Below are 27,495 nucleotides of genomic sequence, written 5' to 3'. Positions count from 1 at the left end.
TATCATGTGTTTCTGGGTTAATAGCTCATCTTTGTGTAATCGTGTGTGTGTGTGTGTACAGTGGTGCAGTTCTGTCTCTGGCAATGGGAGAGGACGGAGACTCGTGCTACAGCGGGGGTCTGGACGGAAGCGTGCGCTGCTGGAAGATCCCTGACATCAACGTGGATCCCTACGACAACTACGGTCAGCCCCTGACCCCTGTCTGACCGCTCTGTCACCTTTTTTTGCTTCCAATCTACCAGTCTAGCCAGGTTTATCCCCAGCTAACGTATTCAGCTCTGAGTCCGTGGATCACACATGATCAAGCATCATCTCCGTGAAAAAACACATTGACTGACATTAGGGCTGTGGCGGTCAAGGACTTTTGGATGGCGGCTATTGGTCGGCCAAATGACCACGGTCAGACGCACATTTTGTGCTGTTGCAGGGAGGAGGCATTGCCTAGGACAGGGGTTTTCACTTTTCTTGGGTTGAGGTCGGGTGATTGTGGATGTCAGGTCATCTGATGCAGCACTCCATCACTCTCCTTCTTGGTCAAATAGCCCTTATACAGCCTGGAGGTGTGTTTTGTGTCATTGTCCTGTTGAAAAACAAATGATAGTCCCACGCAAACCAGATGGGATGGCGTATCACTGCAGAATGTTGTGGTAGCCACGTTGGTTAAGTGTGCCCTGAATTCTAAATAAATCACAGACAGTGTCACCAGTTAACCAGAATAAAAGTCATTATTTTACACGTAAAAAACACCTTGCTTGTTTCAGCAAGGAGCAACAAAGTTTCATCACGCTGTAGAATCCATTTGTGCGTGTCTCTTTTGTTGTGTAGACCCGGCCATAGAGAGCAGTGTGTTGTCGGGTCATGAGGACTCAGTGTGGGGTCTGACGTACTCTGCCCACCACCAGCGGCTGGCCTCCTGCTCTGCAGACGGGACCGTTCGCATCTGGGCACCCCAGAACTCTGCCCCCTGTCTCTCCGTCTTCAACAAGGAGAAAGGTGTGTGTGTGTGTCTGTGTATGTTTGTGTGTTTTTGTGTGTGTGATATCTTAACTCTCTCTCCCTCCCCGCTCAGAGCACGGAACACCCACCTCGGTGGCCTTTGTGAACTCTGACCCCGACCAGGCGGTGGTGTCATTCGACGGCGGCGAGACGCTGCTCTATGACCTCAACACAGAGCAGAGCATCATGGTCCTGGAGACTGGCACCAAGGACGGTGAGACCTCAGGGCCTGCTCTAATACTGTCAGAATGCTTCCGGTGACCTGGCTGGTTGAGCGGTAGTGCATGTGTACGGTGTTGGCCAGGGGTGTTCAGCGACTGTTTCTTGGCGTTGTCTGTTGTGACCGGATGACAAGCTGCGCCAACCATAAACTAAAAAGGACAGCTATCATGCTTTTAAACAAATTATAGAGTAAAGAAAAAAACACAATTATAGATTGCTTTTTATAAATCTTGTTTTGTTGTTGCGTTTAACTGGCGAAAATGCTGTTATAGAGGGCATTTCCTTAGTCGATGTTGTCAGAGGTCACCATGTGGGAAGAACAGGATTATAGACGAGTTCCCCACTAGTAATTACCAGTTGGTGTGCCATTTCAAGTGGACTTTTCCCAGTCGTATGTGGTAAATTCCCTCCCCCCTCGTGGTTACGAACGCACCATGACACCGCCTCCTTCAGTGCCAGATACGCACTTGTGACTCCCATTGAAGGTCTGTAAGCACTGTACATCTCCCACTCTGGGGTTAATGTAACGGGCTGCCTCTTTTAAGCACGTTCAACACAGGGTGCATCGGCTAATTGATTGAAAACGTTGTCTTATAGAGAGCGGGTACTATAGCTGTTTGCTAAAATGGGTGCAAGGGGGAAGTACCCTGACACCCCTAGTCGGCATAGGTTCAAATCAGGCATACTGCCCTAGGATGCAACCTCTCTCCTGTCTTTCCACACTGTCATCCTCTCTCTGTTCAATCAAATCTGAAAATACCTTTTTATATATATATATATATATATATAAAAGGTATTTTCAGATTTTATTTGTATATACTGTGCTACAGACCTTTATGAGAGTCACAAGTGCGTATCTGGCACTGAAGTAGGCAGCGTCATGGTGCGTTCGTAACCATGCGGGGAGAGGGAATTTACCACATACGACTGGGAAAAGTGTATATATATTATATATATATATTGAAAAATGTATCATTCTGTGCCTCTCTTCCTTAAGAGAAGCAAGGAGGATCTCCCTCCAATACTGGTCTGTGTGTGTCTGTGAGCTGATCTGTGTGTGTCGCCCCCTGCAGGCAGTAAGCTGATTAACTGTGTGGTCAGCCACCCCTCTGAGCCCATCTCCATCACCGCACACGAGAACCGCACTATCCGCTATCTGGACAACAAGACAGGTCAGCCCCCTGTCCACTGCTAAATCCTACCTTTCTGTAACTATGCCAGAGTTAGGCCTCATCTGTTTCGTCTGGGTCGAACTAGCCCATAGCCACGTTACTTTCTTTGACCATTTTAATGAAATGTAATGCCCACCTGCGTGTGTTACCAGGAAAAGTGATCCACTCCATGGTGGCACACCTGGATGCTGTCACCTGTCTGACCACGGACCCCAAAGGCACTTACCTCATCTCTGGCAGTGAGTACCCTGACTTGTAATTGGAACTGGGGGGGCAAAAAGTCTGCATTTGATTAGATTTTTGGCCTCGAGCACCACACACCTGGGGGTGGAACACTGTTTCTAACCGCATATCGTTGACGATTCCGCCGCACACGTAACTGTGCTCTCCACTTCCCCCTGCAGGCCATGACTGTTCGGTGCGTCTGTGGATGCTGGACAACAGGACGTGTGTGCAGGAGATCACGGCCCACAGGAAGAAGCACGACGAGGCCATTCACGACGTGGCCTTCCACCCCTCGCAGCCCTTCATCGCCTCGGCCGGCGCCGACGCACTCGCCAAGATCTTCGTCTGAGAGGAGGCACAGACGGGGACCATCATCCTCCTTGGTGAGACACTCTAGGGTACAGAGAGAGAGAGTGTGTGTGTGTGCTTTATCTTACAATCTGTTACTTTCTTTACAGTTTCTGCTTATATGAACCTGTCCCTTCTTTTCATTACAGCCCGACAAACACAACTTGGCCAGAGGAGAGTGATGACTACAATGGACAAACCTCACCTGCCTACACACGCAATTTCACAGTTACACACACACAGACAGACAGACATCCAGTGACATACACACACGAGACTGTGTCCTGCACCCCACTGGCTGGGTCATCGCCAACAGGACACTATTACGCACAGTTCTCTAGCTGTCCCATGATGCCTCACTAACTTGTTGCAATACTAACCATACTGCTTTTCTAACGACTAATCTGGCTGCTCGGTTTCTTAGGTCAGTTTACTACACTGTAATGCTCTGTTCATTTCTACCTTTACAGTCCACTCATGGTTCTAATTAAGGCAGTGTGCGTGTTGACATTGATCACTACACATGCCGATGCATCACCTACTACAATTAGTGACGCGCGCACACACACACACACGCGGATTAACATTCAGTTTCAGTTTTAAATGTTTTTTAAAAATATATACAAAAAGCTTAGCTCACCAGTTGCTAACACACATAAGTACCTGACTACAGTAGAGTCCAGTCCCCATCAAGTGACGGCGTTAGCCGTTGTCTACTGCAATACAGCGTGGGGTCACAATTCCAAAGGCTTCTGAGGGTTTTAGTTTGTGTGTGTGTGGAGTCTTCTCCTAGCCAGTGTTGGACAAACAGCTTTAATTTCAGCCTCATCGCCGAGACACTAAGTCTGAGTGTTTGTCTGTCCGGTATTGTACGGTCATCCATTTCAGTAGAATCAAGTATGATAGGAAATGGGTGTGTGTGTGTTGCACTTGTTTAATCTTTGGTGCTAAGATCTCGTCAGTCCGAGTCTGAATCAGGGACATGTTTGCATTCGAGGTGTGTGTGTGTGTGTGTGTGTGTGTGTGTGTGTGTGTGTGTGTGTGTGTGTGTGTGTGTGTGTGTGTGTGTGTGTGTGTGTGTGTGTGTGTGTGTGTGTGTGTGTGTGTGTGTGTGTGTGTGTGTGTGGAGTACTCTTTGTCTCACTGGGATATTTGTCATCAACAGTAGCATGAAATGGCTTGTATCATGCGTCACTCTCCAGCCACGCCATCTGTTTGTGTTGAGATACTGTATGGGTCATTTTTTTATCTCATAAGAAGACTAACACGCTATGCTAAGCAGACACTTTTTTTCTACTGGTTTCCTTTTATATATATATGTGTGTGTGTGTGTGTGTGTGTGTGTGTGTGTGTGTGTGTGTGTGTGTGTGTGTGTGTGTGTGTGTGTGTGTGTGTGTGTGTGTGTGTGTGTGTGTGTGTGTGTGTGTGTGTGTGTGTGTGTGTGTGTGAGTTGGCATTTCATCAGGATAGCTGGTTTGTGAAAGAGTTTGTGGAGATGATGCCACAGTGGAGACCTCTGACTGAAACGGTTGACGTTGAAAGAAAGTGACACTACTCCCAATATGGCGTCCTGTATTCTCCCTTCCTTAAGTCGGCATCAAGTCAAAATGGTCCTTCGTGCCGGTGTATTTATTTAGGCTTGCGCTTGGAAACATATTATCCATTGAAATAGCTGTTAGGTTTCTGGTTTTGGTGCGAGTCCTCATAGTGGGAAACTGGCCTCTCTCCAGTGTCAATGGAGCCAGCAGGGGAAATTGCCCCCAGGATATGGGAACAAAAGGCACATAAAGAGCCCTCCTTCCTCTCCCTTTCCCCTATGGAGGGGAAACAAGAACAAACACTACCTAACCCTTAGCCCCCCTTACATTGGCCTCCGACAAATACTGAACTAGACAGGGTTGGTGTCTGTTCACCAAGCAGTCACTTTGGGCTTGGATTATTGTTCCTGTTTTTCTTCCTGGAAGGGAAAACAAGTGTGGACAAAGTGCGACGCCACTCTGAGCCGCGGGCGACCGCTAAAGACTGGACATATCGGTCAGAGATCAGGGGTGATGTCGTTAGGTAGCCGGTTTATTTTTTTTAACTTTCCGGTGGTGGAGGCAGAGGGAGCCCTACGGGCAGATCTCTGGCTGTGGAAACATGGTTCCACCAGGCCAGGGCAGAGCATGGCAGTAAAGAATTAATGGTCCAGTAGCACCATGTCAATCGGTAACTGGCCCTGAGCTGTCCCCAAACCTACTAATCAACCCCTCTCACACGCCAGAGGGACAGGTTAGAAGTCGTCCCTAACCACTGATTCCAGATCAGATATTTCTTAATCTCCTTAATGGTTAAAGCCAGATTTGTGGCTATGGTTATCTGATCCTAGATCTGTGGTTTAAGGTCAACTTTAACCAACTACGGTACATGCAACAGGGTCACTACAGGGATCCAAGAAATGACTGAGAGGTCAACGTTTTCCTCTCCACTGCAAGACCTTATGGGAAAACACTCTGTGGTCTAGCCAGACGGGTGTCTGTGGGCTTGGTTTAGTACATGTCAGCTTCATGTGTTTGCTAAAACATGATGGTTTCAGATGTATTGGATTTGATGAGGCAGAGAGAATGCCTAAAGTGCTACTGTGGCACATTGTGTGCTGTAATGCTTTGTTGTTGAGAGGATAAATATAGTACACAGTTGTCAATCACCCACACTAACTGTTGGTTATATGCTGCACTACATCAGCTGCACTAGACCCCAAGACTAGACCAAGGGGTTATCTGTAGCTTAGCTGTGTCTTAGTGTGGCTGTGGAGACCAGGGCCCAGTTTCCCAAAAGCATCTTAAAGAGCGACTGACCCTAAAAAAAAAAGCAACTTCTCGTTTTTGAAAATGGCCTACATGAGTCAGAAACACGTATTCTACTGTCAAAATTGACTGCCGAGTGTAATTTTGGTCATTACAAGTCAGTCTCGTCCAAAACAGTTGTTACTATAGTTGCATTTGAAAGCGCTCATTATTTTCCCGGCTGCCTCAGAACAGCGGAGTGAGTCGTTAGATGCTTTTTAAAAAATATATATATTTTTTACCCTTCCTCGTCACTTTATACACTAAACAGAAGGTCTCAGCTAAACATAGAATCAAGATGTTTATCTGTCTCTGTGAACGCAGATAACTTAAGAACGTAGTTTGACTGCTACAAATACAAAGTTGCCAATGTCCTTGCGATTGTTGCAAACCACAAGGTTCCAAAATACCAACTGAGTTGACTGTGGGGAGCCGACGGACAAACAATGATATAAATACAGGCAATAGACGTATGTATATAGGCTACATACAGTGCCTCTGGGAAAAGTATTCAGACCCCTTGGCTTCTTCCATACTTTGTTAGGTTACAGCCTGATTCTATAATTGATTAAATCGTTTGTTCCCCCCTCATCAATCTACACACAATATCCCATAATGACTAAGCAAAAACAGGTAAAAAAAAAAAAAAAACGGAAATATCACATGTACATAAGTATTCAGACCCTTTGTTGAAGCACCTTTTGCAGCGATTACAGCCTCGAGTCTTCTTGTATGACGCTACAAGATTGGCACACGTGTATTTGGGGAGTTTCGGGCTCTTGTCCCGAAGCCACTCCTGCGCTGTCCTGTCTGAGGTCCTGAGCGCTCTGGAGCAGGTTTTCATCAAGGATCTCTCTGTACTTTTGCTCCATTCATCTTTAATTTGATCCTGACTAGCTTCCCTGCCATTGAAAAACTTTCCCACAGCTGCCACCACCATGCTTCACCGTAGTTTGGCCGGGCGGCCAGCTCTAGGAAGAGTCCTGGTGGTCCCAAACTTCTTCAATTTAAGAATGATGGAGGCCACGGTGGTGTTCGGGACCTTCAATGCCGCATATTTCTTTTTGTACCCTTCGCCAGATCTGTGCCTCAACACAATTCTGTCTCCGAACTCTACAGACAACATGACTTGGTTTTTGTTCTTACATGCACTGTCAACTGTAGAACCTTTTATCTAGAGAGGTGTGTGCCTTTCCAAATCATGCCCAATCAATTTAATTGACCACAGGTGGACTCCAATCAAGTTGTAGAAACATCTCAATGATGATCAATGGAAACGGGATGTTTTTTCTGTTTTTTTTATATTTAATACAGTTGATAAAATGTCTAAACCTGTTTTTGCTTTCTCATTATGGAGTATTGTGTGTAGATTGCTGAGGATTTTTCTTTATTTAATCCATAACATTGGAAAAAGTCAAGGGGTCTGAATACTTTCTGAAGGCACTGTATATAGGCCTGTTTATCATCAGAAGGTCTCAAATCAGATTCAAATCAATTTCATGCTCAATCAATTGAGTTCTAGTTTGCTGGCTAGCCTACTGTGCAATTTTTACCTCGATACATTTCATGATATGTAATGTGTGCAATGATATGCCAAATCTCTGATTTGTGCATTATTATTGTGTAAGCATTAGAATATGCCGCCTCAATATTTGCAGCCATTAGGTGATAATCTCTCTAGGAGCTGATCCTTTGTCAGTATTGTGAAATTATTATAATGTTAAAGTAAGATATGAATAGACAGAACTGATCCGAGAGCAGTGCTGCCTTTCTTTCGATCCTACCAGTATTGACACATGCTCCAACGACGCACTTGGCGAACGTTCTTTCTACGTTGTGTTTTGGGAAACGCATGTTACATCTTCGGGCGTTGTAGGAACGATGGATTGTTAAAACACCTGTAAACCTAAATTCCATCGCTATCGGGAAACCAGACACCTGAAGTGTCTCACTGCCATTTCTCCTCCCTTCACGTAAATATTGAGACGGCATGAGTGTGTTGGATGAACTCTGCACTCAGTGTCTTTGTGTCAGTCAGTCTACATGTACGTCTGTAGCTTTGAGCTATAGACTGGTCCCGAGACGCTCAAATATGTCCCTCTTCTGAGAACAGACAAATCAATGACAAATGAAACAAAGCGAGAGGAAAATAAAAATGACTGTAATTGATAAAAGACTAGAGCTGCCGTTATGTGGTGTACATGTCCATTTTCATTTTTTATTTGTTGCTTTTTTCCCCCTTTTGATTATAATTATTATGGAAGAATACTGTAGTATCACAAGTGAAATCATTATTCTTTGCTAGGCTTAGAACTTGCTTGTGATTGATAATGACAATGTATACCTTGTTTAAAAAAAAAAAGAAAAAAGGTTAACAAATCTGAAAAAATGACAAAAAAACTAAAAACATCGAAAAGTGATCAGTCCGAGGCCAAGGTAAAGGACTCGTTTCTTTGTGTTTTTATTTTTTTAATAGCAACTTATCACTGTGTGATATTTTGTATATCATATTAAGCTGCATTCAAACAATTTCCTCTAACTACAAGGGATAAGAGACCTGCTTTTTATTCAGTTTGTTTTATTATATATATTTTTTGAACTGCATTTTAGCTTGTATCAAATGACAGATTTTCCTCTTTGGTTTTGTTTACTTTGCGGGTCTCGTGTTGTATGTCATTAAAGAAAAATGAAAAAAAAAATGAAAAAAAAAAGCGATTTTGTACAGTGAATTTGAGAGCAATATTGTCATTCATTATTTCTTATCAACTGTCATTCTTTGCTGTATAACCACATGTTAATGATCAACCTAATGATCCAGGGTTTCCCTCATATGTTCCTTGTATAGAAACATAGTAGGGTTGTTCCACAAAATGAGTCTCTTTTGACATTTTAATTAGACATTTTGCGCCAAAATGGAATTTTTAAAGCCTGTTATTAAATGAAGTGCCCTTGTGATATAGACCACATGGAAAATGCAAAAACAATGTATGAATAAAGTCTTGCTAAAATGCCAAAGTTCATAATTTTGACATGTCCCTCTGTGCACCATCTGAGACTTCTAGGATTTAAACCCACTTAACCCCAACATTTCTCCCAAGGTTTCACCATTGTAAAGCCCTAGTTATTTTCTTGTTTTGACAAAGTCATTTCTAAAGATTATTGTTTATTTGTGATTCATTTTTAGATTAAAAAAAACAACAACCTGGCCCTCATTTTAAGTTCAACCCTGTTATGTGAACTGAACTCACATTTTAATATCGTGAAACTATTCCTTAAAATAAAGTTTTTCAAAAGAAATATTGAACATCAAATCATAGTGTAAAATCTTGACCTGGTTGTACTCTTTTGGCTGTTTTCTGGTGTTTTTTTAGTTGTTGTATAAAACTGAGCGAGTTGAGCATAATATGTCAACCCTGTTGCCAATAGATCGACAGGCTAAAATAATAATATAATAATAATATATGCCATTTAGCTGACGCTTTTATCCAAAGCGACTTACAGTCATGTGTGCATACATTCTACGTATGGGTGGTCCCGGGAATCGAACCCACTACCCTGGCATTACAAGCGCCATGCTCTACCAACTGAGCTACAGAAGGACCGTTTTAACATTCCTCCTGTCACAAGGGGATTTAGGACTGATTTAAGATGAAATCGTCAACCCTGTCACTTGCAAGTCATTTATTTAAAAATATAACATCTCTTGAGATGGGAAAACATGTTTTTATTAAGTTTGTCCTCTCCTCTTTACGACAGAATGTAAACATTTGGTGAAATCAAATGTTACACTCCCCAAAAGGGACTCATTTCGTGGAACAACCCAATCAATACACTCTTCTCTCCCTCACCTGCCTTCTGTCCAGAACCGGAATGAACTAGACCGTTTTTACAGGTCTCTGGGATAACATACAACAGGACCCACAACAAGCAAGTGACCAAAGGATTGTTCATGAAAAAGTCACATTAACATGACAGTCGTGACACCCACCTGCTACCCATGCTCTGGAGAAGACAACTCAGAAATATCAAGCTTGCATCACCCCTTCCTGAAGACTAGCAAGGTCCGTTGTATTACTTATGTGATGAAGATCAAAACTGACCTTGGATCAGTCTTATGATAAAGATGTCAGAGACTCTAAGGGATGCATGTCCCTCTAGTGGGACACAACTCTACAACTCAGAACAACCGCCAATAAGAATGTGCTTTTTACAGTAGGTTTATTGTGGTCACTTCTCAATCTATTAGCCATATATTATGCTAATTAGAATATATCTAAATAATAGTTTTTCATAATAAGCTATTAGACGTTGAGCAAACATTCAACAAAGAGTACCTACCAAAAGTAATAACTCTAGTTAGTTACATACCAAAATCAATGTTTACAGTTCTGTTTTTACTCCCATTTTTTACAGCTCCGTTCTACTTCACTGAGTAGAACGGTAGATGCACTGAAGGTGCGGTCCTATATTAGAATCAGAGAGAGACCTGTATATGTCGTTGTCACTGCCAAGGGGGAGAGGAGAGAGAACCAAAAAAGCAAAGCCACGGAGAAAAGAGTGATAGTGTTTCAAAAGAAAGAGAGACATATGTGTGAGCAGTTCCCCCTCAGGCTAGAGTAAGACGAGGCCAGCTGTCAGAGAAGGAGTTAACAAGAAGAATTAACCCAACGTTAAACACAGAGGAAGAAAAAAGAGAGAAGGGGGTGGGGTTGCTAGCTTGGGAGGAGACATGGGAGTGGGAGGGACTGACATGGGCTTATGCGGAGCTCACCCCTCCCCTCCCATTGGCAGAGAGCAGTGTCAGTCATATCACTTCCTCCTTGGTTGTGGCAAGTTCAGAAAGGACAGGGGAGGGGGAGAGGGAGGTATCCTCACGTAGTTGTCTCGGTCTTGCTTTTCTACAGAAAATAGTTAACTCGGCTGAAACTGAAACAGCGCAAAAGAAAAGCCCCACCAGGCTGTCTTTCTCCTTCGTTCTCTCAGTTTCCTGCTCAAGGAAGCTATTTTTGTACAGGTTGGCGTGTAAGGACAACAAACTTTTGGTTGTTTTTTCTCCTTCCTCAGTGTTTCCATTGAAAAATTTGGACTTTCTCATCTGCAGAGCAACTTCTTCACCGGAGGAGGGGTGGAGGAGAGGTAGGAGGGGAGAAGTTTTTCTAAGTCTGTCGCTCACTCTTGCCTTGCCGGGACAATGAAAGAACAAGTGTGAGTGCAGGTCACAAATCAAGAGGGAGAGAAAAAGGAAGGAGCAGTGCTTCCTGTATAGGGATCTCCTCTTGACTCCTCTAGGAGAGGGGGTGGACACAGGACAGAGACTCTGTAGCAGTGTGTTTGTGTGTGGATCAGTGTGTCCACATCCTCACGGTCCTGCTCTCTGAGGGAGGTAGTGTGTGTGTGTGTGTGTGTGTGTGTGTGTGTGTGTGTGTGTGTGTGTGTGTGTGTGTGTGTGTGTGTGTGTGTGTGTGTGTGGTGAGGGATGGCCAATGCCAGCCCCTGCATGTCGTCGGGACCCCTGTCCCAGGTCTTCTTCCACTCAGGGGCCCCCTCTCCCCCAGGCTCTGTGGTGATGCAGCAGGGGACCCCCATGGCTGTGCCTCCCACCTCTACTCAGGGTGGCTTCCCCCCTGTGGACCTGGGGGCCGGGCAGGGCCCTGGGGGGGTTGCCATGTCCCACGTGCCCCCCATCCCGGCAGGGGTCTCCTTCATCCTCCAGATCGGGCTGACCAGAGAGTCAGTGCTGCTGCCACAGACCGCTGACCTAGCCTACGTCAAACAGATCGCCTGCTCCATCGTAGACATCAAGGTGAGAGCACATGCTGTGTGTGTGTTTGTGTGTGCAGCCTGGCCTTAGAGCCATACGAAACATACTTGACGTATGTCTGAGCATCTCCACGATGTATGATACCTACTAGTGGTCTAGTTAGACAGAAACAAAAGTAGGATGGTTGATCAGGGAGGATGGGTGGGTTTAATCTGCGACCGTCTAGCAATCCAAAGGTTGTGTGTTTGAGACGTGTTGTGACACATTTTTAAGTACAGAATAATACGAATTGCCCTGAGACCACGTGTGTGTGTGTGTGTGTGTGTGTGTGTGTGTGTGTGTGTGTGTGTGAGTGAGAGATGTACGTACAGAGTAATATATTTGCCCTGAGACCACGTGTGTGTGTGTGTGTGTGAGAGAGAATGTGTTTGTATTTTTCGTGTTTACCTGTTTAGTAATCGCTGACAAGCTCTAAGTGCTGTAATAGTGAGACTCTATGCCACCCTTTGCTCTCCAACGGTCTCTCTCTCTCACACACACACACACAAACACAGAGAAGAAGCAAGGCGGCCATTTTGCAGCAGCCAGCAGGAGAACATTATCCGCAAATCAGTGCCTTGAATAAGAGGCATAGATTTTTATCAGCCAATTAGACTCTGAGATGGTTAGATTACCAGATTTCCAAAGCCAGTCACTGGAGGTTGGCCAGTGGGAGCTTGAGAAATTAGCCATGAACAAATCTCCCTCAGCCTCCACCACTGCTTTCCAATCTGTAATTGTTGTGCGGAACAAAACCAGCCCGACGCCAATTGTATGAGTCTCTGTCGACTGTAAATGTGATGCTAGGACTCTCCTTTTCTCCCTTCAGAATACTGTAGTGTCCACTCAAGTTTAAAGTTTTCATGTCACTTGCATCTGTACAGTGACATGCCTTTCTTCCCAGCTCTAAACCCAATAATGCAGTAATCAATATCAATGTTTTCTTTTTTTAGACGCATGACAGCAAAGCCACTTCACAAGACTAAACAATACATGAATTACGCTATAACCGTGACAAACGGTGCCCACAAACTGTTAGGGCCTACATAAAGTGAATCCTTACCACCGCTACACCTGGAAATCAGCGGAGCCTCGTCGGGCAGCGACACAGTTCATTCAGCCTATTATTATTATTATTATTATTATTATTATTTAAATAAAACGTATCTGATATGGCTGACTTGCTTAAACAAATATGGTTTCTACTGAGTTGTACAAACTCAGTACAACTCAGCAGATAAGAGAGGATAAGAGGCAATCCGTAATTTGGATTAAGACATTAATGGCAGGGTAGCCTAGTGGTTAGAGCGTTGGACTAGTAACCGAAAGGTTGCAAGTTCGAATCATCGAGCTGACAAGGTACAAATCTAGGCCGTCATTGAAAATAAGAATTTGTTCTTAACTGACTTGCCTAGTAAAATAAAGGTAAAATTTAAAAGAGCGGGATACTGTAGGACGGACGTAGTCAATATAACTATTTGTTCTTAAAGTATTTTCTCTGTACACCAAGTCAGAACCATAGGATAAATAAAGGGGCATATAAATAAGAAAGCTCTTACTATATTAGGTAATTATATTTCTCTAAAACAGCCTAGAGGCTACATGTGCACCACCAAGTCAGAACAGTAGGCTAAATTATGACAGGAAAAGGGACCAAATTAGGGTGAGGCATAGGGGCTACTAACAGCTTACCACACAACATACACTTAGTATTACTTTCTTAGCGACAGTATACATATCTCCCAGGCATATTACATAATTTATTCAGCAGAATACATTTTTGGACTCTCCTTGTTTTGCTGTGCTCACTTGAACAGGAAGGTGACATGGCTGTCCTTCTTGTAGGCTCTAGAAAGAGGCCAGAAATTGGATGACCTTTAAAAATAATTTTCTGTATTTTACCAGTTTTATCCGAGTTCCCAGTTGAACTCACTAAAGTCTGAGATCTCCCAGTTCCGAGTTTCCAGTTGTTTTGAACGGCAGTCATCGGCAGTCATCATGCTGGATTGACAGCATGGCCAATGTTTTCAAACTTTTCTAGCCCATGCAGTTACTCCCTTTTTTGTGATATCCAATTGGTAGTTAACGATCTTGGCTCATTGCTACAACTCCCCTATGGACTTGGCAAAGGTCGAGGGCCAAGCTGCACTGCTTCTGGACACAATGCTCGCTTAACCCGGTAGCCAGCCGCACCAATGTGTCAGTGGAAACACTGTTGAACTGACGACTGAGGTCAACTTGAAGGCGTCACAAGGAGTTGCGAGAGCACGATGAGACAAGGACATCCGAGCCGGCCTAACCCGGACGACGCTGGACCAAAGCTTCCGTAGATATAATGTGATTTGACGTTATTTTATCTGTGGCCAATGACCTTGAGCCTCCTTGTATGGGAACATCTCATTTAATTCTATGGCAGCACCCAAGGGGCTTGAACTTTATAGCTCTACCTGTAGATTTTGCAGTGACGGGACACTGAGCCAACACGGCGCAAGTAGAGAACATTACCAACCCCTACTACATATTTTCTACTGGCTGCCCCACCACCACAGAAAGCACTGAGCTAGGCTGAAACACCTGCATTTTGGAGCTGCCTTACTCAAGAAAGCAAAAAAGAAACCATGTTTGTATGCGGCTTTAATAACTCAAGTATTTCTTTATTGGACATTGTTTGCAAACTGATATGTGACACGTATTAATGATTTTCCAGGCCTTTTATTCGCACCGCCTGATCTGGAGGTCCTGGATGGCACGGAGTTCGGTCCCAGAGATGTATTGCTCTGTCCGCACAGGGTTTGAGGGCCCACAGCAAACTTTTTCAACCTCCTGAGGGGAAAGAGGCGCTGTTAAGCCTTCTTTATGACTGTGCGCATGCGTGTGTGTCAGGAGTACGAGTGTTTTGGCACGGCTCTTCCATCATTCCTTTGGGCTCTCCTCTCCAGTTCGTCCGTCTCAGTCAGAAATGTTGAGTCACCATGGCCAGGCTACTCTCTGTTTATTTAACAGCCAGCCAGCCTCCCTGTGTTCCATTTGACACGTTTTTCCATTAACTTCAGAGCCTACAGTATGTAAGAGCACAACTCTCTTTCCCTGCCCCCAGCCCCTGCTCCGAGTGGAATAGGAACAAATAAGACCTTAACACTAAGGCTGTGTCTGTCTGTCAGTTCAACCCTGAAACAGCAGAACACTTGATGGTTTATTCAGTGATTTGTGGAAAGGCATCATTGCATTCCCTCTTCCTACGCTCATCTTCTCTCCTTCCTTCATTCCCTTTCTCTTCTTCTCAACGCTGTTATTCACTCTCCCTGCTATCCTCACCTCTCCCCGCTATCCTCACCTCTCCCTGCTATCCTCACCTCTCCCCGCTATCCTCACCTCTCCCTGCTATCCTCACCTCTCCCCGCTATCCTCACCTCTCCCCGCTATCCTCACCTCTCCCCGCTATCCTCACCTCTCCCCGCTATCCTCACCTCTCCCCGCTATCCTCACCTCTCCCCGCTATCCTCACCTCTCCCCGCTATCCTCACCTCTCCCCGCTATCCTCACCTCTCCCCGCTATCCTCACCTCTCCCCCTATCCTCACCTCTCTCCCCTATCCTCACCTCTCTCCCCTATCCTCACCTCTCTCCCCTATCCTCACCTCTCCCCCCTATCCTCACCTCTCCCCCCTATCCTCACCTCTCCCCCTATCCTCACCTCTCCCCCTATCCTCACCTCTCCCCCTATCCTCACCTCTCCCCCTATCCTCACCTCTCCCCCCTATCCTCACCTCTCCCCGCTATCCTCACCTCTCCCCCCTATCCTCACCTCTCCCCGCTATCCTCACCTCTCCCCGCTATCCTCACCTCTCCCCGCTATCCTCACCTCTCCCCGCTATCCTCACCTCTCCCCGTTATCCTCACCTCTCCCGGCTATCCTCACCTCTCCCCGCTATCCTCACCTCTCCCCGCTATCCTCACCTCTCCCCGCTATCCTCACCTCTCCCCGCTATCCTCACCTCTCCCCGCTATCCTCACCTCTCCCCGCTATCCTCACCTCTCCCCGCTATCCTCACCTCTCCCCGCTATCCTCACCTCTCCCCGCTATCCTCACCTCTCCCCCGTTATCCTCACCTCTCCCGGCTATCCTCACCTCTCCCCGCTATCCTCACCTCTCCCCGCTATCCTCAACTCTCCCCGCTATCCTCAACTCTCCCCGCTATCCTCAACTCTCCCCGCTATCCTCACCTCTCCCCGCTATCCTCACCTCTCCCCGCTATCCTCACCTCTCCCCGCTATCCTCACCTCTCCCCGCTATCCTCACCTCTCCCCGCTATCCTCACCTCTCCCCGCTATCCTCACCTCTCCCCGCTATCCTCACCTCTCCCCGCTATCCTCACCTCTCCCCGCTATCCTCACCTCTCCCCGCTATCCTCACCTCTCCCCGCTATCCTCACCTCTCCCCGCTATCCTCACCTCTCCCCGCTATCCTCACCTCTCCCGGCTATCCTCACCCCTCATCCTCATCCTCACCCCTCATCCTCATCCTCACCCCTCATCCTCACCCCTCATCCTCACCCCTCATCCTCACCTCTCTCCCCTATCCTTCCCTCTCTTCTTCTCACATCAGTTCTTCCCTCTTCTCCTCCTCTCCTTTCCTCTCCACTCCTCCTCCCTATCGCCTTGTCTATCTCCTTTATCCATCCCTCTCCCTGCTGCCCATTGTCTGAGGGATAAAGAGGAGGAAATGAGGCATGTTTCCTTTTGGAGTCCACTCTGTCGGGGGTGATCCACATCCTCCTCTTCCACCTCCATCCCCTCCTCTCGTACTCCACATTTTCCCCCAAGGCACTCCCCCTCTCTCTGGGGTTGGTGGGAGAAGAGGTATGGTAGGAGAATTTGGTGCTAACTGTTGGGTAGAGCTCTCTCATTGTTTCATGACAATTGTGGTCTATAGAGCCTCCACTCCCTGTGTGTTGCTGAGGTTCATAGGGTAACTCTGACTCATAGAGATGACCCCGCTTCCCATTGGTCAGTTGCTAATATGGGGTTCCCCTATTTTGGTTGGGCTTACTGTAAAGCCACACGGGACTATCTACAGTATATATGTGTGTGTGTGTGTCAGGGATGTATGCTAGAAAATGTAATGTTGTAAACAAGCACCAGTTGAGAAGTGGGAATTTGGGTGAATCCTCAAGCTCGTCTCCTCATAGATAACTGCCGGTCTCACGGTAATTGACCGTACACATTAACACATTTAGCATCTCCTGGCTTCCACGCATAGCCTATAAGCCACTGATGCAGACCAATGGATCAACTACATTTTAAAAAGTCTAATAAATCCATGTAATATAGCCTACACCGCCACAATAAATCCATGTAATATAGCCTACACCGCCACAATAAATCCATGTAATATAGCCTACACCGTCACAATAAATCCATGTAATATAGCCTACACCGCCACAATAAATCCATGTAATATAGCCTACACCGTCACAATAAATCCATGTAATACAGCCTACACCGTCACAATAAATCCATGTAATACAGCCTACACCGTCACAATAAATCCATGTAATACAGCCTATACCGTCACAATAAATCCATGTAATACAGCCTACACCGTCACAATAAATCCATGTAATATAGCCTACACCGCCACAATAAATCCATGATTTATTTTAGACAGGTCTAATGAAACCTGATATAAAGGAAATGTAGTCTATTTCAGAAGAACAGGATAGCGTACTCTGAGTTGTCCTTATGTTAGGCCCTGATCTGGCTATGCCATATGGCTGTGGGCTACACTAGTTCATTCAGCAGACAAGATTAGCTTAGAATCCCGTGGCATTGTTTTACATTATTTCGTAGTGTGAAGAATAGAATTGAACATGGCTGAGTAAAATAGAAAGGATATTTTCTCTAAATGATTTGAGGGAGTGCGCACATGCAGCTATTCTGTGTTGAGCGGTTAACAAAGAAACAGGTCCTCTTATATGCTTCATTTAGAGTTATTAATGTGACTTGTTGTTCTACAAAAGTTGGGTTATATGTTTAGGGTTATTATACATTCTAAGTCTGCGTGATGCGACTCCAATGATGATTTGAAAATAGTTGCATAAAAGGCATGAGCTCTGCTTTGTTTTTTTTTTGCGCAGGCTCCACACACTTCATCAGTCTCTCATTCACAATTTGACAAGCACTTGATAATACCTCGAATTTTCCGGCGACATCCCCATTGTGTGGACGTAAAGCCCCCTAAAAATAAAATCCTTCCCTTTTGTGGCCAGTGGCCGTTTTGCCCTTGGGCTGAATATAATAAACGTAATTCCCTTCTCCCGGCTGCGTTCCCACAAAGCACCTTTCATTTACATGGCTCTCTCAGATAGCTCAATTATTATTAGCCAATGCCTGTCACGTGACCAGGTCTTTGTCACAGGCGACATGTGAAGACGGACACATCGGGGACGCAACTCTACGCGTCCTTGTCCAATTCTGAGGTGCATATTGAAGATATTGGAAGAACTGTCCCCATTTACTTTTTGTCTGCCAACAAGATGAGGAGGCCTAACGAACAGCAAAAGCACTAGCCTATGTCAATCTACCACAGTGCAAAAGTTGACCTAGTCTGTGTGAGAAATAAATATGTCAAGCGTCAAGCATAGTCTGGAACAGTTGTGGGATGCGATAGATCCCAAATTTAATCCAACCACTCGGCATCAAAAAAACCTTGTTAAGCAATGAGGCTGACGCAACCGATCAAAACTTTTAGCTTAAAATGTTTGAAAAATATACAAATTGACCCCTTTTTTCTCCCCAATTTCGTGGTATCCAATTGGTAGTGGTTACAGTCTTGTCTCATCGCTGCAACTCCCGTACGGACTCGGGAGAGGTGAAGGTCGAGAGCCACGCGTCCTCCATAACACAACCCAACCTAGCCGCACTGCTTCTTGACACAGCGCCCATCCAACCCAGGAAGCCAGCCGTACCACAGCTAGCACTGTGCCTTAGACCACTGCGCCACCCGGGAGGCCTAGCTTAAAATGTTGGTAACTATTAGGCTATTATCATGCAACTGTCTCGAAACGGGGGCAGGGGGGAAAATGACATGTAGTCTATACACTTACCGAATGGAGGATGCTTTTCCTGTCGTTCATTGTCATGCCAACCAGGTAGGCGATACTCCTGTTGTAAATATAAGCAATGTGCTTAATATCAGGAAAGTTGAGAAATGACCATCAGCAGCATCAGAGCTCGGAGAAGCCTCATAACCGGGACTAAACAGTCACGTGGAATTTGACTGCCTTCATGACCCGTGACCGCCGTTGTGGCGGTAACTCGGTCAAAGTAACAGCCCTACTCAAAAACCCATTCGGCCTACTACGGTACCATGTGACTGTGAGCTTTATTTTGTCCCTCGTTTTGTCTGTCTTTCATCAGCCAGTCAAGTCTCACTGCCAGGATGTGTATCTATTTAACGGGTCCTTAACTCTCAGACCAATAACCTGTTTACTAATTGTCCTTGTCATGTGAGACTGGGGAGGGCCGACCTGTCGAGGCTTGACTGTGTCAGTGGAGGTGTTGTATTATCGCCATAGGTTCATCATGTCAGATGATTGTAATACCCGATGCCTGTTTAAACTTCCCACAGACCCATGGTTGGTATAGTTATTCACTAAGAAAACACCCTTCATTGTCTTCCTGTATTTCCGTTGGGCAAAAGGGGTAGAGAGAAAATGGTTTCACATGCTCTATCAGGATCACAGATTGCTACTGTTAACTCAACCTTGTTTCCTTGCTACTTAGGTTTCAAAATGTGTGTCTGAATGTGTGTCTGATCCTCAGTCTAGCGTGCAGCAAGTGGCTACCCTCGCTACTCCCTTATGGGCCCTCTATAAAGTGGTATCTGTAGTGAATGAGTCTCACGGAGTGTTGTTGACCAGATTACCTCACATAGAGAGGAATGGAGAGAAGAAGAGGGAGTGAAAAAGATTTGCACAAGGGCAAAAGAGGGAGAAAGACCGAGACCAATAAAGGCTGCAATTGAAATGGGGAACTGTAAACAGGAAGAGGTGTAGCGAATTGGACAGGTGGGCCATCTCTCCACACACACACACACACACACACACACACACACACACACACACACACAGCTGCGACTGAGAGTTCCTGGCCTGGCCATTGTTTCCACCTCCGTTCTGGAATGGGCCTGGGAACGTGATCACATGCACACACAATCTCCTGTTTACCTCTGTCACCCGTTTACTTACACACACACACACACACACACACACACACACACACGCGCACACACCTAGTGGTGGAAAAAGTACCCAATTGTCATACCTTTATAGAAAATGACTCAAGTAAAAGTGAAAGTCACCAGTAAAATACTACTTAATTCTAAAAGTATTTGGTTTTAAATTCTACTTAGGTATCAAAAGTAAATGGAATTGCTGAAATAATATAGAGTGCATTCGTAAAGTATTCAGATCCCTTTTTCCACATTTTATTTAGTTACTTTTCAGCCTTATTCTAAAATGTATTAAATACATGGTTTTCCTCATAAATCTACACACAATACCCCCTAATGACAAAGTAAAACAGGTTTTTAGACATTTTTGCCCATTTATAAAAAAAAAACAGATACCTTATTTACATAAGTATTCAGACCCTTTGCTCTGAGACTTGAAAATGAGCTCGGATGTGTTCTGTTTCCATTGATCCTCATTGAGATGTTTTATAACTTGGAGTCCACCTGTGGTAAATTCAATTGGTTGGACATGATTTGGAAAGGCACACACCGGTCTATATAAGGTCCCACAGTTGACAGTGCATGTCAGTGCAAAAACCAAGACATGAGGTTGAAGTAATTGTCCGAAGAGCTCTGAGACAGGATTGTGTCGAGGAACAGATCTGGGGAAGGGTACCAAAACATTTCTGGAGCATTGAAGGTCCCCAAGAACACAATGACCTCCATCATTCGGGGGAGAACGGCCTTGGTCAGTGAAGTGACCAAGAACCCATGGTCATTCTGACAGGTCTCCAGTTCCACTATGGAGATGGGAGAACCTTCCAGAAGGACAACCAGCTCTCCACCAATCAGGCCTTTATGGTAGAGTGGCCAGATGGAAGCCACTCCTCAGTAAAAGACACATGACAGCCTGCTTGGAGTTTGTCAAAAGGCACCTAAAGGACTCTCAGACCATGAGAAACAAGATTCTCTGGTCTGATGAAACCAAAATTGAACTCTTTGGCCTGAATTTCAAGCTCAGTAAAGCCTCAAACATAAATAGTCTGCAACAGTGAAATGGGCTACATCTATGTGAATTAATGAGGAGGTGGAACACACCTCAATTCAAACTGTAATTTGAAACTGACAAGTTGAAACACAGCCTATAGATAATTAGCAGGCAACACGCGATGCCCTCCAACCAAGACACGTTAACTGTCCTGTTGTGTAACAATCGCATTTTGTACCAGTGAGTGAATTCTGACATCACGCGCATCTCAAAACCTCATGCTGGGGCGACCGTTATGAGATATTTGGAACTCACCAGTGAAGAGGGCACTTTTTTATTATTATTTTTTTTTTTACTTAAGTACTCTTTAAACAACTGCACACACACCACACTGTACACGGGCAGGGGTATCGTACGTACGCTCACGCACGAAAGCGGTAAAGAATACTCACGCACCCACACACACTGTAACGATGACGTTGATAAGGGTCCATCCAGCCTGATGGACGGCGTTGCATTGTGGGGCTGAAAACCAATAGTCTAGCATTCAATGCTCGTGTGTTATTGTACGTGGCGACTTCGGGCCCAACCCCAGGTCTGTCTGTCAAACCGATTCTGAATGATAGGTCTGAGTATATGACATGTTCACTGGCTGACATGATCTGGTTTGATACATTAGGTCTTGTTCTAACCCATTTTGGTTGAATGTGTGTGTGTGTGTTTTCGGAGCCCTATATTGGTTACTAATACTTACACTGCTTATCAGACCAAAGCCTTTTGTCAGTGAATTCGCTAAACCCAGGCAGGTGCGCAGCAGAGTGAGTCAAGAGAGCATTAGCATGGTAGCACAATGGTCTGAGCCGCCACACCTTTACCACACCGTAGCTTTACTAAGACACACACACAACCAGCAGACTTCTGGAGGAAATGGTGTCCCATATCAAAAACATTGGCCGCCGCTAATGATCCGCGCAGTGCTCCCTCACCGAAACCCCGTACCCGTCCATCATTCTCTTTCCCCACTCGTTAATTTGCATCATAGCGGAGCAGCTTTGCATGGACGTACTGTGTATCCTGGCGGGCATTAGCAGGCAGCGTACTCCTCCAGTTGACTATTCAAAACACTACTAATGGCAGAGATGGGATGAGAAAGAGCGAGAGATAAAGGTGTATTGACAGAGATTGAGAGAGCTTTAGAAAGAGGGCGAGAGAGCGAAAAGGAAATTGACAGAGATTGAGAGAAAGAAAATGACATTGACAGAGATTGAGAAAGAGGGAGAGGAGAGAGATGGGAAGCAAGGTCATACACTGCTAGAATCAATGGGATTTCTGTGGTTTTGTTTCCACTTTGAAGCCACGGTTTCATAGAGTTTGGCAATGCAGTTAATTTCAACACGATGAAAGTGGACTTGATCACTTCGGAATTGTTGATGCCTATCACTCAGTCTCGTTTAGTTACAACCTTTTTCAGTGTTTTTCTACAGAAAGCGTTAAGGCTGTAGAGTAGATCCATACTTACTGTTACTGTAGAGCCCCTGCATTCCATATCACCCCGAGACCTTATGATACTAATCCAATGATTTAGCTCTGCTCGAAACCAGTTTTGTACCGTAATCCAATTTTAAGCAGCAGCAGAAGTATTTGGTGGCATGTTACTGTGCCAAAATCCTCCCAGCTGGTCCAGCAGGCAGGCAGGCGTCAAAATTCCTCTCTTTTCAGGGCAACAGAGGGAACACACAGGGCTCTTTGAGAGCTCTGTAGAGCAAGGTTAGCAGGACATGTACCCTTCTATCTCAACAACACGACTTACATAAAAGCCGCAAGGAAGCCCTCTCCCAATTGGTATACATTGGAACCTGTGGAAGAGGCTTCTAAAGATCTCTCCACCGTTTCCTGGTGGCTAAAATTCCAATAGTTAGCCTAATTTCAGTTTATGTGACAAAGCAAGTAAGTCGGGCTATAGCGTAGAGCGAGAATCATTGCACCATCTAAACCGCTGTGAAATATTTTTCACAACCAAAAGTATTGTATTTTCAGCTGTTTGAAGCCGGTGTACAAAACTGAAGATGCAAAAAACGTAGTGTTCTGAACCGGAAGCCTAGAAATGGCACACAGAACAGATCTACCGCTTCTTAGGTCATTCTGATTGAAAGCAAGTCTATCTATAACTCGCATTTCAATGTGAATTTGGTCAGGTCGCCCAGAAAGTGACATATTGCAACTTACATTGTGTCTTTTGGAGAGGCTGCCTGGGTGATGTTGTTTGGTGCATTCCAGGAAAAGCAGTGTTTGCTCTGGAGGGTCTGAGGGTCTTTTTATTACATTTTTTAATAAGGTCATAGATGGCAGCAGTGGTTACCAGGGACAGCTGCAGACTCCCCGTGGTTTGTGGGTCATGCTAAACTTGCGTGTCTGTGCTGGTCCGGGATGTGTGGTGGAGGCCTGTGTACACACACTCTCACACTGTCTGTATCTCTGTCTGTGTCTCTGTCTGTCTGTCTCTGTCTGTGTCTCTGTCTGTCTCTCTGTCTCTGAACCTAGGGTAACCTGAGGTTAGAGAGGCATGTAGTAAATACTCAACCACTGAAGCGACTTTCATAGGAAGGAAGGGAGCGACACAGACGTCAGCAGGGATGGGTGGAGGATGAGGTAGAAGAAACGGGGGCGACGAAAAGGGAAGATTACGAAACTGTAGATTACATGAAAGAAATATATATAGGCGTGTCATGTGGGTCTTCAACGCGCTTGGCCTTGTGCTCTGGGTTCACTGTGAAAACCCTGTTGAACCGTGGCTAATTACTTACAGTATGTGGGCTAACAAACGTGATTCATCCCAACTAGAGGTTTCACTCTTCTATAGGATCTCTGACATGCTACTTTGATTTCGTTGTTTTGTGTTTTTAGTAAGAATCACAGGAAGTACAGGACACCTCACACATCAATTCTACAGAAGTCAGTACGTAGTTTCATGCCCACATTATATTCCCAAAATGTAGCAATACCAAAATGGCCACCGTATGACAAGAAGGGTGTTAGTGTAGGAGTTAGGGTTGGTGTTTTGGTAATGGTCCGTGTTAGGTAAGCCCGACGACTATGAGGGCTGGTTGGGTGGGATCGCCCTGGTCCTCCTGGGGCTGTTTTGGGCCTGAGGGGGAGAGAGGACTGCCAGGCTGGCTGGGGAAAGGGATGGGGGTGGGCAGGAGAGGAGAGGATCTAGGCTACGGGCGCTACCTCAGTAGGTGAACAAATTACATTAGGGCTGAGGAGAAGACTCGGTGGAAAGACCGACTGTAGAGAGAGAAAGAGATGGAGTCAGACTTAAATGTTTTGTTTCTAGTGTTGTGCTGGGAGCATCACTAGAAGGGATCGCTGGGGTCCCTTGTAAAAATGTATTTTTGTTTTTAAATAAAAAATGTCCAGCCAAACTCTTTATGGGGTGGAATTCATTGAGAGCCGAGTGCTCACAATAGTGACTGGAGCTGGGGCACTAGCCTGCATCTCTCTCTCTCTCTTTCCCTCCTCTTTCTCTCTAAGCAGATCAGTGAAAACCCTTTCATCCTGACCTGAAAATGGGAATGAGGGATAAAAACCAGAATGGGTTATGGGAAGGAGGGGAGGAATAAAAGCATAGGGAGGAAAATGGAGGGAGGAGAGGGAGCCTACATAAAGGGAATGACTCACGGCCCAGTAATGTGTCCATTGTGGCTCTCAGCGTGGATGTGGGGGTTGATGTGTATGTGACCGACCATGCACTCCCAGCACGCATTGGGAATGTTTAGCAAACACATGTTGTGCAGATCTCCCTGGAGAGTTCCATCTATAACACCCAGCCTGCTGAGTGGAGGGGGATGGAGGGAGGAGGAGAAGAATCATTTTTTTTAGGGAAAAGAAGAGGGGAGGAGGAAAACAACTAGCTCCGGCATCACTAATCACTCTCTCTGTCTCTCTACCTCTACATTTTGTCCATCTTGATCCCTCTTTCTCCTCCTTATCCATCTCTTTTCCTGCTCTACAGATGTAGGATCATAATTGGATCACCCTGTTGTACAGCAGGAAATGGCACGTATTCAAGGTTTAAAAAAGGCTTCTAAAGTTTGTCATTTCCACTTAAAAATTTGATTTGACCTAACTAAAAATGTATCGAGCCCTGCAAAAAAACATGTCCATTAATCATATCCCACACAATTATTCACATGTCCTGGTGCTGCAGGATTATTTTCCTGCTGTGAGAAACTGGTCAAATGAAGATCCTACTTCTGTATGTTTCGTACACCTGTTCCCTCTCCTATCCCTGACTCCTTTACTTTCTCTCTTTTTCTTTCAGGTCTTGCTCTCCATCCCCCTCTTTTCCTCTCCCTCCTTTTCTTGTGAATATAGAAAGCTGTGCTGAGTGTGTAGATAGGAACCTGGCCCTGATCCCCTGGGCCTCTATCGGCTTAACTGGCCAGCCAGGCAGAGGGAGAGTCAGGCCCACAAAAGCCCCGTTCGGTGCAGCCGAGCGCAGCTCCTTTATCCCCAGGTCCCCCCTCTCCAGTCTGGGAACGGCTCTCATGTTACCCACCCGCTCCCACAGAAAGAATAAGATGCTTTGTCTCCGAGCCCCCACCCGAGACCAGCCGCCTCCAACACATACAAGAACGAACACACCGATCCCACCAAACCAACTTAAATGCAGGCGCACACACACATGGAAATGAACACAGCCCTTGATTATTTCCCCCTGCAAGCATATGAGCTTATCCCTCTTTCCTACGCATAGCCCTCCGGTTTCACAAGAGACGCCTCACAGGACTGGGCTGCTCGAAAAACAACCGGCAGGTGTTTCTGTGTACTATAATAGGTACAGTACCAGTCAAAAGTTTGGACACACCTACTCATTCAAGGTTTTTTTTTCTTCGTTTTGTACTATTTTCTACATTGTAGAATAATAGCGACAACGTCTGACAAAACTATGAAATAACACATATGGAATCATGTAGCAACCACCAAGAAAAGTGTTAAACAATTCAAAGCATATTAGCCACCCCTTTGCCTTGATGACAGCTTTGCACACTCTTTGCACGTGGTCGCTGTGTGGTGTGGTGTGGTGTATTGGTCAAGTTCTTACTGTAAGTTATGAATGTGTCCCGTAAGGATCAATTCATATATGTTATAAATCGGGGCACCAGTCCGTTATTGACAATGACTTTTGAACAAGGCTTGACCCGCGACGCATCAGAGTTACACACTAAGACCAATTTAGAACAATTAGCCACAACTGATTTATCTGAAGGTATATCTGACGAGCCTAATGTCAGATTCAGAAATGTCTACCGTTTTCTAAAAAAGTTGTGTATCAGAGAAACACACACGATAACGGGTCAAACGCAAGCGTTTTAACACTGAAAAGCGTAAGGGTGAATGATGATAATTGCATTTGATACCGGATTAGTTTAATTCAGCAGGTTGTTTACCAGCAAATTGTTAGAGGTAGAGGATAATGTTCTCAATTTGCACGGAGCAACATTTACATACTCAAGACTACACCTAATAGGTCACGCGGGTGCGTACTGCGAAAGAGTGTGGTCTGTGAATTGTGAGCGGCGAGAGCGACTTAAAAAGGGCAAGTCGGGGTTCAGCGATAATGTTAACGTCATGCTGTTATTTAACGTTAACCTAAAGCACTACACATTAGAGAGAAATGGCAATTAGCTGTGTAGTTACACTCAATTGATGGAGTGGGGGTGGGGGGGGGTCATTGGCCAGATGACAGTGCAGGAGCACTATCTGATCTTAACCCTTTAACCTAACTCCTAACCTATCATTAACCCTGAACTCAACCTAACCCCCTTGCCTAGTTAGCGTTAGCTGCCTAGTTAGCGTTAGCTGCCTAGTTAGCGTTAGCTGCCTAGTTAGCGTTAGCTGCCTAGTTAGCGTTAGCTGCCTAGTTAGCGTTAGCCGCCTAGTTAGCGTTAGCCGCCTAGTTAGCTACCTAGCTAATGTTAGCCACAACAAATTGGAATTTGTAACATATAGTATGAAATGGGTGATGGACATCCCCAAATTAATACATATCATACGAATTGTGGTATTCTGGATTTACGTTTATTATGTTACATTTACCCCTGAGTCCAGGTTGGACATCTTGGTCCATCGTTGAATGAATAGGCCTGTTTTCTTAGGATTGCCACTTTGTGGTCAAGAGGAAGTATCTGGATTTGAACTTTATTGCCCTGTTGTATACGGGAGCAAAAATAATTCCAGCTTGGGCTCTTTGTTTAGAATATGTCATAGCCCTGGATCATGATAGCAGGCTGATTGGGTCTATATGCTGGCTCTGATGGTCAAGCCTGGCACTTCAAAAGGGACTTCTTCTGGCCAGTAGGGTCAACCAGGGTTCCTGGACTGGAGGGAGTTGATAGGCCCCTGCACAAGGAGCTTGTGCTGATGTGACGCGAGGGTCCGTTCCTACATGGAAATGAGAGACAAATGTTGATGCTAACTGGTGCTGACCCCTGCTTCAGTCCCTCTGGCCCTATGGCCTAACCTAGGAGGGTCAATTTATAAAAAATAAACAAATGTAACCTTTATTTAACTAGGAAAGTCAGTTAAGAACAAATTCTTATTTACAATGACGGCCTGGGCCAATTGTGCTCCGCCCTATGGGACTCCCAATCACAGCCGGATGTGATACAATCTGGGTTCGAA

At 45.4% G+C, this 27,495-nt stretch overlaps 2 protein-coding genes across 2 annotated transcripts in view; both read left to right on the top strand.

Annotated features, from left to right (window-relative positions):
• LOC118396418 (striatin-4-like) overlaps positions 1-8,803 on the top strand; it is a 21,820-nt gene extending 13,017 nt beyond the window's left edge. Inside the window, exons 13-20 of the mRNA XM_052520084.1 lie at positions 62-183; positions 826-993; positions 1,070-1,210; positions 2,292-2,390; positions 2,543-2,629; positions 2,795-2,998; positions 3,113-3,992; positions 4,093-8,803. Coding sequence (XP_052376044.1) covers positions 62-183; positions 826-993; positions 1,070-1,210; positions 2,292-2,390; positions 2,543-2,629; positions 2,795-2,964 — 787 coding nt within the window. The 3' untranslated portion in view covers positions 2,965-2,998; positions 3,113-3,992; positions 4,093-8,803. The remainder of the gene's footprint in view (positions 1-61; positions 184-825; positions 994-1,069; positions 1,211-2,291; positions 2,391-2,542; positions 2,630-2,794; positions 2,999-3,112; positions 3,993-4,092) is intronic.
• A 1,789-nt stretch (positions 8,804-10,592) lies between these two features.
• LOC118385872 (serine/threonine-protein kinase D2-like) overlaps positions 10,593-27,495 on the top strand; it is a 55,238-nt gene continuing 38,335 nt past the window's right edge. Inside the window, exon 1 of the mRNA XM_052525563.1 lies at positions 10,593-11,591. Within this exon, the coding sequence (XP_052381523.1) occupies positions 11,265-11,591 (327 nt within the window). The 5' untranslated portion in view covers positions 10,593-11,264. The remainder of the gene's footprint in view (positions 11,592-27,495) is intronic.

The sequence above is a fragment of the Oncorhynchus keta genome, chromosome 1 (genome assembly GCF_023373465.1).
Source record: "Oncorhynchus keta strain PuntledgeMale-10-30-2019 chromosome 1, Oket_V2, whole genome shotgun sequence".
In the NCBI taxonomy this organism is placed as follows: domain Eukaryota; kingdom Metazoa; phylum Chordata; class Actinopteri; order Salmoniformes; family Salmonidae; genus Oncorhynchus; species Oncorhynchus keta.
This window is presented reverse-complemented; position numbering and strand designations above follow the sequence as displayed.